This window comes from Pristis pectinata, chromosome 3 (genome assembly GCF_009764475.1).
Source record: "Pristis pectinata isolate sPriPec2 chromosome 3, sPriPec2.1.pri, whole genome shotgun sequence".
NCBI classification, from domain to species: domain Eukaryota; kingdom Metazoa; phylum Chordata; class Chondrichthyes; order Rhinopristiformes; family Pristidae; genus Pristis; species Pristis pectinata.
Window position 1 is genome coordinate 4,025,855 of NC_067407.1, and position 15,842 is coordinate 4,041,696.

A 15,842-nucleotide genomic window follows, 5' to 3' on the forward strand; every position below is an offset into this window, starting at 1 on the left:
GTGGTGAGTGCGTGGAATGCACTGCCGGCAGAGGTTGTGGGGGCAGATACATTAGGGACATATAAGAGACTCTTAGACACATGAATAATAGAAAATAGGGGGTTATGTGGGAGGGAAGGGTTAGATAGATCTTAGAGTAGGATAAAATGTCAGCACAACATCGTGGGCTGGAGGGCTCATTCCATATACCCACCACCCTCTGTGTGAGAGCTTTCCCTCAAGTCCCCTTTAAATCTTTCCCCTCACCTTAAATCTATGCCCTTTAGTTTTAGACTCCCCTACCCTGGGGAAAAGACAGTGACCATCCCCCTTATCCACACCCCTCATGATTTTATATACCTCTATAAGGTCATCCCTAATCTTAGTGAATGTAGCTGCACAAGTGATTGAACTGTCAGTGGGAGAGCATTTCGGAGATAGTGACCAGAATTCTAAAAACTGCAAAGAAGTTATGGAAAAGGATAAGGATGGTACGGAAATTAAGATCCTGGATTGAGGGAAGGTCAACTTCTATATCTGAAGACAGGACCTGGTGAAAGTTAAGTGCAAGCATCTACTTGCAGGTAGGTCCATAATCAGACAAATGGGAAGCTTTTAAAGATTAAATAGTGACAGTTCAGGGCCAATGTGTTCCTATAATGGTGAAAGGAAATAATAATGTCCAGGGATATCAAGAGCTGGATAAAGGAAAAGAAGGAATCTTGTAACAGGAGACACAAGAGACTGCAGATGCTGGAAGCTGGGCAAAAAACAAATAACTGGAGGAACTCAGCAGGTCAGGCAGCATCTGTGGAGGCAGAGGGATGTTTCGGGTTGAGACCCTGTATCAGGAAGCATGTGATAGGTGTAGATAACTGAAATCAGGGAGGTACTTCAGGAGTATAATATGTGCAGCAGGATACTTAAAAAAAATCAGGCATGGAAATAGGGGGCATGAAATATCACTTCAAAAATTACAAAAATATATGGAAAATTTCAGAATTTAAGGGCAAGAGGGCCACCAGCAAAAGAGCAAGGCCTATTCAGGAACAAAATGGCAATGCGTGTGTGGATCCAGAGGACACAGGTCTTAAATGAATACTTCTCATCTGTATTCACTAAGCAGAAGGGCACTGTAGCTGGAGAATTCAAGGATGGTGAAATTCTGGAACATATTAACATTAAAAAGCAGGCTTACTATGGATAAATCCCTGAAGCCTAATGAGATGTATCCCAGGCTGCTGTGGGAAGTAAAGGAAGAGATTGCTGGGGCCCGGAGAAAATTCTTAAATCTTTACTGGCCACAGGTGAGGTGCTAGATGACTGAAGGACAGCAAATACCATACATTTATTGAAGGAGCAAGCCTAGTAACTGCCAGCCAGTGGATCTAAAATCAGTCATAAGGATGATACTGGACAAAAAAATCCCAAGGAAGAAGACTAACCTACGGATGTAAGGGCATGGATTAATCAAAGGCTGTCAGCATCACTTTCTTAGAGGAAGATTAATTTGACTGAAATTTTTTTTAAAGAGGTAACGGTAGCATAGTGGTTAGCGCGATGCTACTACAGCGCCAGTGATCGGGGTTCGATTCCCGTCGCTGTCTGTAAGGAGTTTGTATGTTCTCCCGTGTCTGCGTGGGTTTCCCCCGGGTGCTCCCGTTTCCTCCCACATTCGAAAGACGTACGGGTAGGTTAATTTGGGGGTTTAAAATGGGTGGCGTGGACTCGTTGGGCCAAAAGGGCCTGTTACCACGCTGTAAATAAAAATTTTAATTTAAAAAAAATGCATTGACACAAGAGATTCCACAGATGCTGGAATCTGGAGCAACACACACAAAATGCTGGAGGAACTCAGCGGGTCGGGCAGCATCTATGGAGGGAAATAAACAGTCGACGTTTCGGGTCGAGACCCAGTCCTGACGAAGGGTCTTGGCCTAAAATGTCAACTGTTCATTTCATTCCATAGATGCTGCCCGACCCGCTGAGTTCCTCCAGCATTTTGTGTGTGTTGCCAACAAAATGCATTGATCACAAGAATGGAGTTGATGTAGTCTACAAAGGCTTCAGTAAGATCCCACAAGCAAGATTGGTCCAATGGTTTATTAGATATTAAATATTTTATGTATTTAATATAATAATTTAATATATAATAATCCTTAAATATTTCCTGCTTATCTACCATCTTACCTTTTCATTTATTTTGCCAGTTCGCTGTATACAACTACTTTCACACCTCTGTAATCGTCCTCGCTTGAGTTTAAGACACTAGTTTCAGACCTGGGTTTCTCACACAAATGTGAAATTCTATCATGTTATAACAACTCTTCCCAGAGTCCCCGACCATACTATTCTAACAAGTATCTGTTATTTCTTGACTTACACTCTGCGCTATCAGGAGGCCCACAGACAACTCCCACCACCACTTCTTTCCTTTGCAGTTCGCACCTCCACCCAAACCGTTTCTGCATCTTGATGTTCCAAGACAAGATCACTTCTTGCTGCCATAGTGATCTCATCCTTTATTAAGAGCTACCCCACCTTTTCCTTCCTGCCTACCCATCTGAAATGTCATACCAAAGCCTCAGTCACCTGACTAACACATCTCGATGATGACAGTTGGAACATACCCATCTATTTCTGCAATCAATCCATCCATTTTGTTATCAATGCTGCGTGTATTCAGATAATGAACCTTTCATTTTTTCACAGTTCATCAGCTCTGAGTGCATTTGTAGGTGCTTGCCTCTTCCCTTCCTGTCCTGGTTACTGACATCGCCACCCTACACTGCTGCCTTATTCCTCCTCTGCAAATTTCTACAACCTCTGTCACCTGAACCTGCCCCTCCTCCACCCAACCTATTTAGTTTGAAGTCCTATCCACGGCCCTGGTTGTGTGATTTGACAGGATGCTGATCCCAGCTGGATTCAAGTGAACTCTGTCCCAATGGAACAGCTCCCTCCTAGAGCTGGTGCCAGTGTCCCATGAATTGAAACCCACTTTCCCACTCCGATCTTTGCATCACCTATTCAACTCTTACTGACCCTATGCCAATTTACTCGTAGCTCAGACTGTGGCACTGAGATTATTGTATCTGTGACTCTGCTTTTTAAACCTAAACCCTGGGTGTCGATAACCCCCCAGCAGAAACCCTTTCTTAGTCGTACTTATGCATTTGCTAACTACGTGCACCGTAGCAACTGAATCTTCCCCGTCTCACAGAAACTTCCTCTCCTGTCCACAAGAAGATATCCATAACTCTTGCATCGAGTGGGCACAACAGTCTTCAGAATTCACAGTCACAACCACAGCATTTATCCCCTGAACCACACTGTCCCCTATCCGACTGTACTTCATTTTATTTTCCCAACTGTACCAGCTTGCACATCTTCCTGCAATCTCTCCTCTTGTTCACACAGGCTGCACGAACTTCAGACCTATTGGGCAAGAGCAAGGGCTGAACTTCTTCCAATGCTGCCTTGCAGATCTCCACAGCTGTCTCAGTCTGAGTCACACCCTCCCATGCTGAATCACTGACCAGTTCTGCAGTGCCGAAGGAGCACGACTGCCTCCTGGTGTCCAACTAACTCCGTCCCTTCCTGATGCATTGCACTGTCCACATTTCAGACTCCAGTTCATTAACCCTGAGCTAAAGTTCCTTAAGCTGCAAGCACTGCAGATGTGCCAGCCATGGGTCATCATAGCCTTCACCAGATGGACTCACGATCTACCTTGTTGTGACCTTGCACCTTATTGCACTGAACTTTCTCTGTAGCTGTGACACTTTGTACTGTTATTGTTTTTACCTGTACTACATCAATGCACTCTGTACTAACTCAATGTAACTGCACTGTGTAACGAATTGACCTGTACGATCGGTATGCAAGACAAGTTTTTCACTGTACCTCAGTACAAGTGACAATAATAAATCAATACCAGTAACGCCACCTGCCCTGACATGCCCATCTTAATTTAGTTTATTTTAGTAGTAATTAAATTTTTCAATCAGTTCCTTGGAATCTTGATTATAATTGTTTCCATTAACAATCTTGTTAATGTACCAATTTTAGTTACACATTTGGTTCTGGTGCTTCTCACTGGAGTCAGCGAAATACAGCATGGAAACAGGCCCTTCGGCCCAACCTGTCCATGCCGACCACCAACCTAGTCCCATTTGCCTGCGTTTGGCCCATATCCCTCCAAGCCCCTCTTATCCATGTAGTTATCCAAATGTTTTTTGGATGTTGTTATTGTACCTGCCTCAGCCACTTTTTCTGGCAGCTCGTTCCACATACGCACCACCCTCTGCGTGAAGAAGTTGCCCCTCAGGTCCCCTTTAAATCTTTCACCTCTCACTTTAACCTTATGCCCTCTAGTTTTTGATTCCCTGGGAAAAAGACTGTGGTCATTCACCCTGTCTATGCCCCTCATAATTTTACACACCTCATTCAAACCAAAACAATATAGTACCCCTGTACCACGTTCTGTCTGATCTGTCAGATTCCACCTCCTTTGAAGATGATCTCAGGTGATATTTCGCCATCCTTATCTGTGCTCATAGACTCATTCACACATTTGATATGGAATGGTTTAACAAATAACATACCTTCACAGACAACGGCCATGCAACCCACAATGCAGGACTGAGTTTACGCAGAACATATAAACATGCCCTGCCTCTCATCCTTGTTCAGCTGTGTGGAGAAGTCAGCCATCAAACCTTGTTTGTTTGAGGCAGCAGTTGTGGGTGTTGCAATTGGCTGGGTGTCTGTGGATTACAGAGGGGAAAATCGAGCAACTTCTCCAGCTCTTCCCAGTTCCGTACCTCAGTCTCATCCACTAATCTCAGGCATGAAATTTTCAAATTGACCCTCTGCATCAGCAGTTTTGGAGATAGACCACTGGATTTCCGTTCTCCTTTGGGTGAAGAATCTTTTATTGGCTTAACATAGAACATAGAACAGTACAGCACAATACAGGCCCTTCAGCCCACAATGTTGTGCCGACCTTTAAATCTTGCCTAAGACTATCTAACACCTTCCTCCCACATATCCCTCTATTTTAAATTCCTCCATATGCTTATCTAGTAATCTCTTGAATTTGACCAATGTACCTGCCTCCACCACCACCCCAGGCAGCGCATTCCATGCACCAACCACTCTCTGGGTAAAAATACCTTCCTCTGATATCTCTCTTGAACTTCCCACCCTTTACTTTAAAGCCATGCCCTCTTGTATTGAGCATCAGTGCCCTGGGAAAGAGCCGCTGGCTGTCCAGATGCTGGATGGCTTCATCCTAAACAGGTTCGACTGGCTCCAATTTTAAGATTTTTGCCTTTTGTTCTACATGGCAGGAACACAAAATCTGTTGCAGAGGGTAAAAGGACTGAGGAACAAAAGGTAACTGAACAGAATTCACAGTTAATGCCTTCCCAGTTTGCAATAATTATAACATAAAATCATAGAGCACCAAAGACTAATTGAATTATTGCTGGCTCTTTGGTAAATGTTTCCAATAAACTTTTCCAAAGGTGGCACAGTAACACAGCCAGTAGAGCTGCTGCCTCAAAGCTCCAGTGAGCTGGATTCAATCCTAACCCCCAGTGCTGTCTGTGCTGAGTTTTCATGTTCTCCCTGTGATCCAATGGGCTTTCTCCAGTTGCTCCAGTATTTTCCCACATCCCAAAAATGTGTGGGTTGGTCGGTTAGTTGGCCCCAGTGTTTATATGAGTGGTGGAATCTGCAGGGAGTTGGGATCTGGGGTGTATTTAAGGCAGAGATGGATAGGTTCGTGATTGGTAAGGGGGTGAAGGGTTACGGGGAGAAGGCAGGAGAATGGGTTTGAAAAAGAAATCAGCCATGATTGAATGGCAGAGCAGACTCGATGGGCCAAATGGCCTAATTCTGCTCCTCTATCTTATGGTCTTATGGAATTAATGGTTAATGTTGGCAGAATAAAATTAGAATTAGTGTAAAACTGGAGGCTTGATAGTCAACACAGTGGGCCGAAGGGCCTGTTTTCGAGCACTCACCCATCCTTCAATTACAAGCTTTCTTCATTCAAGTACTTATACATTACCCTTTTGAAGTTACTAATTAAACCTACTTTCACCAGCCTTCAGTCATTCATCCAGATTATAACCTCCCCACTGCCGACATAAACATCACCCATTGCCTTAGACTCGAGTCCTCTGGTTAAATACTCTGCTGCCTCAAAACAACTCCTCCTTATTTAATCCATCAAAATATTTGTGGTTTTGAATGCCACTATTCATTGCAACAAACAAGATCTTGTCTGTTGCTCCAGATTCCAGCATCTGTAGTCTCTTGTATCACTATTAATTGCCTGCTTAAGTTCCCTTGCGCTTGGAAGAGAAGCTCCAAGTTCTCTGGCCTGTCCACGTATCCGAACTCCCACCTTCCCGGTAAACTTTAAACACACTACAAGTGACGGTCACCTTGTCTCCCAGCGCTTCTCTCTCCTTCTTCCGTTTCTTTTTGGCCTCCAGTTGTTCCTGAACAATAGGAAAAGATAAAGTAGGATCAATGTCAGAAGAGGCACAAGTTCTGCTCCCCATCAGAAAACCCACCCGTATTCACAACACCCAGAGTCAGCCTCAGTTACCTCTCAAAAGAAATGTTGGAGGCAGCTTGTAAGATTGCAGTGGGGGTAAGCACTATTGCTACACCACGGGGCAAATCAACCACAAAGCCAATGCTAAAATGGTTGTATGAAAACGAATTTAGGCTTGGCTTAACTATATGGGATCGCCCAATTCAGCATGTCCTTAGACTGAAAGACCTGCATTCACCTTTCACTCCAGAAACAGTGGTTGAGGCGGGCACATTAGCAACATTTAAAAGCCATCTAGATAACAGTAGTGTAGCGGTTAGCATAACACTATTACAGCGCCAGCGACCCCGGTTCAATTCCCGCTGCTGTCTGTAAGGAGTTTGTACGTTCTCCCTGTGACTGCGTGGGTCTCTTTCGGGTGCTCCGGTTTCCTCCCACATTCCAAAGACGTACAGGTTAGGAAGTTGTGGGCGTGCTATGTTGGCACTGGAAGTGTGGCGACACTTGCGGCTGCCACCAGTACATTCTCAATATACAAAAAGTCACATTTCACTGTGTGTTTCGATGTACATGTGACTAATAAAGATACCTTAATCTTAATACATGGATAGGAGAGGTTTAGAGGGCTATGGGCCAAATGCGGGCAGATGGATCGAGCTCGCTGGGCAACAGAGTTGGCATGGACGAGTTGGGCCGAAGGACCTGCTTCCGTGCTGTATGACTCTATGACCCCATTCGGGGGTCCCAGGAAGCCTCAAAGGCAATGAAGTATGTTTGAAGGTAAATTCTGTGGTTGCACAACAGGAATTGCTGCAGCCAGTTTGCTTGTCTTCACGAATGGCAATGTAATAATGACAAAGGTGGAAGGATAAGTATCGGCCGGCACAACTTCCTGCTCTGCTTCAATGTAACACCAATGGATCTTTGATACTCATATGGTTTAATGTCTCATTCTAACGACAGAATACACACAGGATGCAGCAGCCTCAATACTATACTAAAACATCACAGAACTTCTTCACAGCACATCAAGTCCACGCTGAGTGTTTGCGGAGCAGTCAGTCACAGTCCCTGCTCGTAACCTGTAAATTATATTCCTGCAAGTGCTGATTTAGCCTGAGTGCTATTGCAAGTAGCCCTAATGACATTCACGTTTTTGTTATCTGCAGGAAGTTCCTGCCTCTGTCCCTCAAACGCAAGAAGGACTTCGTGTATATTGTAAATTAAGGAAACTCCATTCAAGGAAATGGAAACTTTGAAAGCAAATATTATACAATGCCACTGAAATTCTCCCTGAATACACACCCAGATGTTTCCCATGCATCTTTTCCCACATGAAAAGATCATTACTCACTTATTTGAACATCGTCAGCCAGGTCACATTTTTACTGCAGCAAATGGAACATTTAATAAAAATACATCAGACGTTTCAGTTCTTGTCTGGCTGCAGAGCTTTCACAATGCTGGCTTATTGTATTGGCAAAGAAAAAAAATTCCATTTATAAAATACCTCACCGCTTCCTCAAAATCCTTATTTTTGAAGTGGAGACACAATTATGTGGATGAAAATGAATGCCAAGTTATTCTCAGCAAGGGTGCACATAGCCTGAAGGAGAGCTATATCCCGTTAAGCATTAAAAGGCTACAAATAAACCCAGAAAATCCCACCAGGCCAGTCAGGCAGCACCTGTGAAGAGCAAAATGGTTAACGTTTCAGCTTAATGACTTGCCTCCAAGAACCAGAACTTTTCATTCACCGACTGAAACATTAACTCTGCTTCTCTCTCCATAGACACTGCCTGACCTGCCGAGTTTTCCCTGCAACCTCTGGTTTTATTTCAGTTTTCCAGCAGCTGCGGTATTTTGCTTCTGTATACAAGGCCGTGTCAGTCGATGGGTTGGGCAGACTCCAGCTCTTGTTCATATTGTACAATTGGATTCAGTATATCTTCACATCCACCCAAACCATGACCATTAGCCACATCTGGGAAAAAGGTACCATTGCAACGCAGCACTCTCCAAGGAAATTTGACATGTCCCTGATGACCCTCACCAACTTTTCCAGATGCGCCACGGCTTGGTATGGCACCTGCTCTGCCCAAGACCGTAAGCAATTGCAGAGAGTTGTGAACACAGCCCAGTCCATCAGGCAAACCAGCCTCCCTCCGTCTACACTTCCCGCTGTCTCGGGAAAGCAGCCAACATAATCAAAGACCCCTCCCACCCCAGACATTCTCTCTTCTCCCCTCTCCCATTGGGTAGGGGATACAAAAGCTTGAGAACACGTACCACCAGGCTCAAGGACAGCTGTTATCAGACTCTTGAACGGAGCTCTTACACACTAAAGAGGACACAGATTTAAGGTGCTGGGCAGTAGGTATAGAGGAGATGTCAGGGGTAAGTTTTTTATTCAGAGAGTGGTGAGTGTGTGGAATGGGCTGCCGGCAGCGGTGGTGGAGGCGGATATGATAGGGTCTTTTAAGAGACTGTTGGATAGGTACATGGAGCTGAGAAAAATAGAGGCTATGGGTAAGCCTAGTAATTTCTAAGGTAGGGACATGTTCCACACAACTTTGTGGGCCGAAGGGCCTGTATTGTGCTGTAGGTTTTCTATGTTTCTATATTCTAAAGATGAACTCTTGATCTCCCAATCTACCTTGTCGTGGCCCTTGCACCTGATTTGTCCACCTCCCACTTTCTCTGTATCTGTAACGCTATATTCTGCATTCTGTTTTTTTTTTCCTTTTGTACAATGGAAGGATCTGTCTGGATGACAGGCAAACAAAAGCTTTTCACTTTATCACAGTACATGCGACAATAATAAACCAATTACCAATGCATTAGAGCTTCAGTCCAAAATTACACACTTACATCCTGCAGAGAGTTTACATAGGGAAACACTGCCGCATTCTTCAATCCAATCAGGGCTGACAAATTACAATTAATGCTTCCCCAGTTGCCCGGGGAACTGCTGTCGTCTTTTGTGAACTGCTAGTTGTGATGGAACTCCCATACAATAGGAATTGGGAACTTGGGAGTACTGAAGGGGAAATAAGGCATCACACGACAGTCGGGGTGGTTACCACTGGGGACGATGTTCTTACTGAACTGCTGCTTGTCCTTCTGGGTGCTACTGATCCGATGGTTGTAATACACACGACAGAAGGTGGGAGATCGATCACTGTAACAGTATCAACAAGCTAGTCAGGTACATGGTGCTGAATGTGGGGCTTTCCTACTGTTCTTGTGGATGAAGCAATTTTAACAAATAATGAGCAGTCGTCCAATGCTCTCCTGATGGTAGGGCTACACTAAACTAAGGATTGTTACTGGACTAGTAACAAAAGGCCTGTATCAGTAATCCAGAGATTGGAAATGGGATCCTGCCCCAGTGGCTGGGGAACTTTAATTCAGACAATTATGTAGATCTAGAATAAAAAGCTAGTATCGATGATGGTGAAGCCTTGCAATATTGTGACCAAAACCCACCAGGGAAGGAAATCTACCATCTTTATCCAATCTAAATGTGACTCCAGACCCACACTCTTAAAATGGCCCAGCAAGCCACAGAGTTCAGGGGGCAGTTTGGGACAGCCAATAAATGCTGGTCTGGGTGCAAATTAAAAAGTTGACCCTTTGGATGGTGGGGAGGCTTTTGCAAATTCAACCTTTCAGACTGCTCACATGACCAGCAACAGTGCAGTAATTCAGTCTAGTTCTACACAGCTCCAGTCAACCTTGCAAATGAAGGTAAGCATGCCATACGCCTTCTTCACCACCTTGTATTGCTACTTTCAGGGAACTATATACTAGTACCCCAAGATCTCTCTGTTCAACAACATCCCCCAAGGTCCTGCCATTCACTGTTTGTGTCCCAGCCTGATTTAACTTCCTAAAATGCATCACTTTTCACGTGTCCGAGTTACATTCAATCTGCCATTCCTTGGCCCACTTTTCCAGTTTATCTAGATCCAGTTGTGACCTTCTTCACTGTCCACCACGCCACCAATTTTGGTGTCATCTTCAAACTTACTAACCTGGCCACCTACATTCTCATCCAAATCACTAATATAGATGACAAACAACAGTGGGCCCAGCACCGATCCCTGCAGCACACCACTGGTCACAGGCCTCCAATCTCAACAACAACCCTCCACCATCACCCTCCGCCTCCTACCACCAAGCTGATTTTGTATCCAATTTGCTATCTCACCCTGGATCCCATGTGATCTAACTTTCCAAACCAGCTTCCCATGTGGTACTTTGTCAAAGGCCTTGCTGAAGTCCATCTACAGTCCTGCCCTCATCAATCCTCTTGGTCGCCTCTTCAAAAAACTCAGTCAAATTCGTGAGATACAATTTCCCATGCTGACCATCCCTAATCAGTCCTTGCCTTTCCAAATGCAAATAAATCCTGTCTCACTCACCTTTCCCACCGCTGATGCAAGACTCACTGGCTTGTAGTGCCCTGGCTTATCCCTACTGCCCTTCTTAAATAAAGAGACAACACTAGCTATCCTCCGAGCTTCCAGTACCTCACCTGCGGGTGATGAAGATACAAAAATCTCTGCCAAGGCCCAGCAACGTCGTCCTTACTTCCCATTACATCCTAGCATACACTTGGTCAGGTCCCAGGGAGTTATCCACTTTTATGCGTTTCAAGACCTCCTTCGTAATGCTGATATGCTCCAAGATGTCACTGATCTCCCCCAAACTCACTGGCTTCTATGTCCTTCTCCGCAGTAAATAAAGACAAGCAGTATTCGTTGAAGGCCTCACCCATTTCCCATGGCTCCACACATAGATTAGCACACTTGAGGGGACCTACTCTCTCCCGAGCTACCCTTCTGCCATTAATATACAAAGAATCTTTCAGAATTCTTCTTTATTTTACCCACCAGAGATATCTCATGACCCCTTGATGCCCTCCTAATTTCCTTCTTACGTCAAAGGACTTGCTTGACCCCAACTACCTATCCCTGACATATGCCTCCTTCTTCCTGACCAGACACACATCTCGTCAACCAAAGTTTCCTAATCTCGCCAGCCGTGCCCTTCACTGACAGGAACACACTGACCCTGAATTCTTCCTATCTCACTTTTAAACAGCTCCCGCTCACCTGACATCCCTTTACCTGCAAGCAGCCTCTCCCAATCAAATTTTGCGCATTCCTGTCTGATGCCTTCAGAATTAACCCTCCCGCAACAGAGGACCAGTCCTATATTTTTCCATGACCATCTTGAAACTGATAGAGTTAAGGTCACTGGACCCAAACTAACAGAATTATGGTCATTGGTCCCAAACTGCAGACCCACTGACGCACCAGCAACTTGCCAGCCTCATTTGCTAAGAGGAGGTCGAGTGTAGCCCCCTCTCTAGTGGGGCCATCTACATGTTGCTTCAAAAGAACTTTCCTGGATACACTTAACAAATTCTGCTCCACTTAATCCCAGTCAACAGTAGGGAATTTAAATTTACCTACCATTACAACCCTATTGTTCCCTCACCTATCTATGGTCTCCCTACTTATTTGCTCCTCTAATTCTGACTACTGGGGAGCCTAGAGTATAATCCTCTACGTTTCTAAGTTCTACCCATATGGCCCCCTGAAGATACCCTCGCTACCGCGATGTTCTCCCTAATCAATATCGCAACGTCGCCCCCTCCTCCATCTCCGTCATGCCAGAAGCATCAGTACCCTCGAACACTGAGCTGCCAGCCCCGTCCATAGTTTCCTAATAGCTATAATATCACAATCCCATGTTCCCATCCATGCCGCGAGTTCATCTGCCTTACCTGTGAGGCTGCTTGCATTAAAGTAAAGCCTATTAGAGCTTCCACACTCCCTGTCCTACCCCTGCCTGGACTCACTTGCTTTAACCTCTATATTTGATTCTTTCTCAGAATCAGATTTATTATCGCCATCTTATATGACGTGAAATTTGTTGTTTTGCGGCAGCAGCACAGTGCAAAGACATAACATTTCTATAACTTACAAAACTAAATAAAGAGTGTGAAAAAGAAGGAATAATGAGGCAGTGTTCATGGACCGTTCAGAAATCTGATGGCGGAGGGGAAGAAGCTATTTCTGAATCATTGAGTGTGGGTCTTCAGGCTCCTGTACCTCCTCCCCGATGGTAGTAATGAGAAGAGGGCATGTCCTGGGTGGTGAGGGTCCTTAGTGATGGATGCTGCCTTCTTGAGGCACCACCTCTTGAAGATGTCCTCGATGGTGGGGAGGGTTGTGCCCGTGATGGAGCTGGCTGAGTCTACAACCCTCTGCGGCCTCTTGCGATCCTGTGAATTGGAGCCTCCACACCAGGTTCCATAACAGTAGTCTGTTACACAACTACTTTGGGTCCCAGCCCCCTGCAGATTAGGTTTAACACCCCCAAGCAGCACTAGTAAATCTCCCTGATAGGATATTGGTGCCCCTCCAGTCCAGATGCGACCTGTCCCTCTTGTGCAGGTCACCTCTGTCCCCAAAGAGATCGCGATGGTCCACTTGTCACAGAAGTGCTTTGCTTTACCCAAGTAAGTCATACTGAACTTCCCACGAACCTGATATTCAGGAAACCTTCACTGTTTTTGTAAAGTTACCTTGAATCTGTTTCAATTGACATGACACAGGAAAGATTCCCAGATGGTTTATTAATATAAAGTGTTGAAAAGAACCAGAAGCAGCCACCAAAAATAACTAAAATAAATACTTGAAGTGACGGCAATCCTTCTCTCTCACTCCAAAATGTAGGTTTATGGAGAAAATATTGTAAGGAAAGTGGCTGCTCACCCTAACAAACAACAGAACAGTGCAGCACAGGAACAGGCCCTTCAGCCCACAATGTCTGTGCCAAACACGATGCCGAATTAAGCTAAATCTCTTCTGCCTGCACGTGATCTTGATCCATATCGCTCCATTCCCTGAATTTGCTTCCACCAATCCCCATGGCAGTCCGTTCCACTCTCTCTGTATAAAAATTTGCACCACACATCTCCCTTAAACTTTCCCCTTCTCACCTTAAGTGCGTATTCTCTGGTACTTGACATTTCTATCCTGGGTTCCAACTGTCTATACCTCTCTTAATCTTATAAATTTCTATCAGGTCTCCCCTCAGCCTCTGACGCTCCAGAGAAAACAACCCAAGTTTGTCCAAATTCTCCTTTCAGCTCATACCTACTAATCCAGGCAGCATCCTGGTGAACCTCTTCTGCACCCTCTCCAAAGCCTCCACATCCTTCCTGTAATGGGGTGACCAGAACTGCACACAATACTCCAAGTAAGTTTGTTTATCCTTTGCTTGACCGGTAATCCTAACCTCTTCTGCGTGTTCATTTACAAAATCATTTACCCTTCCTACTTATCCAATTCAATCCTAAAGGCTTGACATGGCTTTTGTTTCTAGAAATGCATTTCAGAACTTCACAAGGTGCAAAAAGAGGTTCTCCTGAACTCTGCCCCGAAGCATATGTATATCATGTCAGATTATAAATTGCATAGAAACATTGTAAGAGCAGTTGTAAGAAAAATTCACAGAACCAGGTAGACTGACTTTTCCGTACTGGCTGGGCCCCTTTACAAACCAGAAAGCTACGATGTAGCCCAAAAGAGGTCTTTTGAAATCACTTCCACTTATTGGTGAGAGTCCAACCCCAAGGGCACTAATAAACGCTGTAAGGAAACCAAGAGACATTTATTTACCTGGAGACTGATAAAAACACAGAACTTGCTCCCACGCGAAGCAGTTCAAGACAATGGCAATGGACATGTACTTGAGAGAAAGGGAATAAAATCTAATGCTGACAACTTGTGAATATGGACAGCCAGGTTCTTCTGAGCAACAAAACCTTTCAATCTCTCGCCATTAAAAATTATTACTCTATCCCATCTTAAAATGGAAGACTTCATATTTCTCCACAATATTTTCTACCTGCTATCTCGTGTCCCATTCCCTTAGCCTGCACATATCCCCTTGAAACCTCTCTGCACCCCCTAAAAGTGGACACTCAACTTCACATCAACAGTAAGTTTGGACTTGATCATTGCTTCTGAAATTCCAAATACACCATATCCATTGATTCCCCTCTATTTATCGTGCTGGTTACAACGACTCTGTGGAAACTCACCTTTGGGCAGTTCTGGACAAGAGCGTCTGAGTGGGACACGTGAACTTCCCTCTTTCCACACACTAAATCTACCATCCAAACACCTACCCAATACTACAATGACCTGCATCAGCCATTGATCTGTATCTTCCATTGACGGCGAGACACCTCCAGCTGATTTTCTGGCTCCTGCTTCCTCCCTAGCTCTTCCTCACCCCAGCAGTGGGAGAAGTCCCAATCCCGCCATCGCCCACTCCACCACCACTCTCGCACATATCCACAACCTAGAGCGTCAGCAAGCCCATGACCCAATATTATCCTCTCCCATCTCCCCCCCAGCACCATCACAACCTCTTGGCTACAGACCCAATCAGGTTTGTTGGTCAAACCCTCAATCCCAGGAGAACTGAGCTGCATATTTATGAATACAAAAATGTGCAGCGCGTGGTTTTCTGTGGAGAAATGTCTCAATCATAGATTAATTTTGACGATTTTTTTCGATTGTTCCACTGCACCTACACCACTCCATAAGGCATCTTTGGAACGTAATGGTAGCTCGAACCTAATGGAACTTAGGGAATGCGTAAATGCAGCTAGTCAGAGGACTAGCCCAAGGCCACCTTCCACCTCCAAGGCGAGCAACGACACACACCGAAGTGAAGCTCCCAAGCAAAAGGCAGATCTTTGTTTGTCTCCATTCTCAAAATTCATGTCAATAGCAACAGCTGCCACCATCAGATAAAAACAGAGGAATCAAAGCAAGGTCCTGCTGCTTAGCTGCTTAATTGCAATTTTATCCAAACAGCTGCCTTGATAATGCAAAATTATAGATTATAAATAACACAAGGATCCAGGGTAGCAAATGGCAAGCAGATGGCAGGATTCAGCCAAACAATAAAAACAGATGAGAGTTCAAGGAAACACTTTGACTGAATTATTCAAACCCGTCTTCGGTTATCAGCACACCAACGCAACAAACCAGACCAAGATTTTGCACAAATCTGTTGCTTGAGCATCTGTTCATTGACAATAAACTTGACTTTGACTATCTGCCACTGCCCTCCCCTTACCTCTTAGTGCAACCGCCATGCAACCCGCTTCCTCACCTTCCCCACTAACGCACATGCAATCCGTCTCCCCATTCCCTCCTCCCTGCAGATGGTCCCTGCTTTACCCCCCCATAAC

At 44.8% G+C, this 15,842-nt stretch overlaps 1 protein-coding gene across 1 annotated transcript in view; it reads right to left on the reverse strand.

Annotated features, from left to right (window-relative positions):
- The window catches only part of rpf1 (ribosome production factor 1 homolog), a 32,433-nt gene that overhangs the window by 15,009 nt on the left and 1,582 nt on the right, over window positions 1-15,842 (reverse strand). The window contains exon 2 of the mRNA XM_052010677.1: window positions 6,438-6,494. Within this exon, the coding sequence (XP_051866637.1) occupies window positions 6,438-6,494 (57 nt within the window). The remainder of the gene's footprint in view (window positions 1-6,437; window positions 6,495-15,842) is intronic.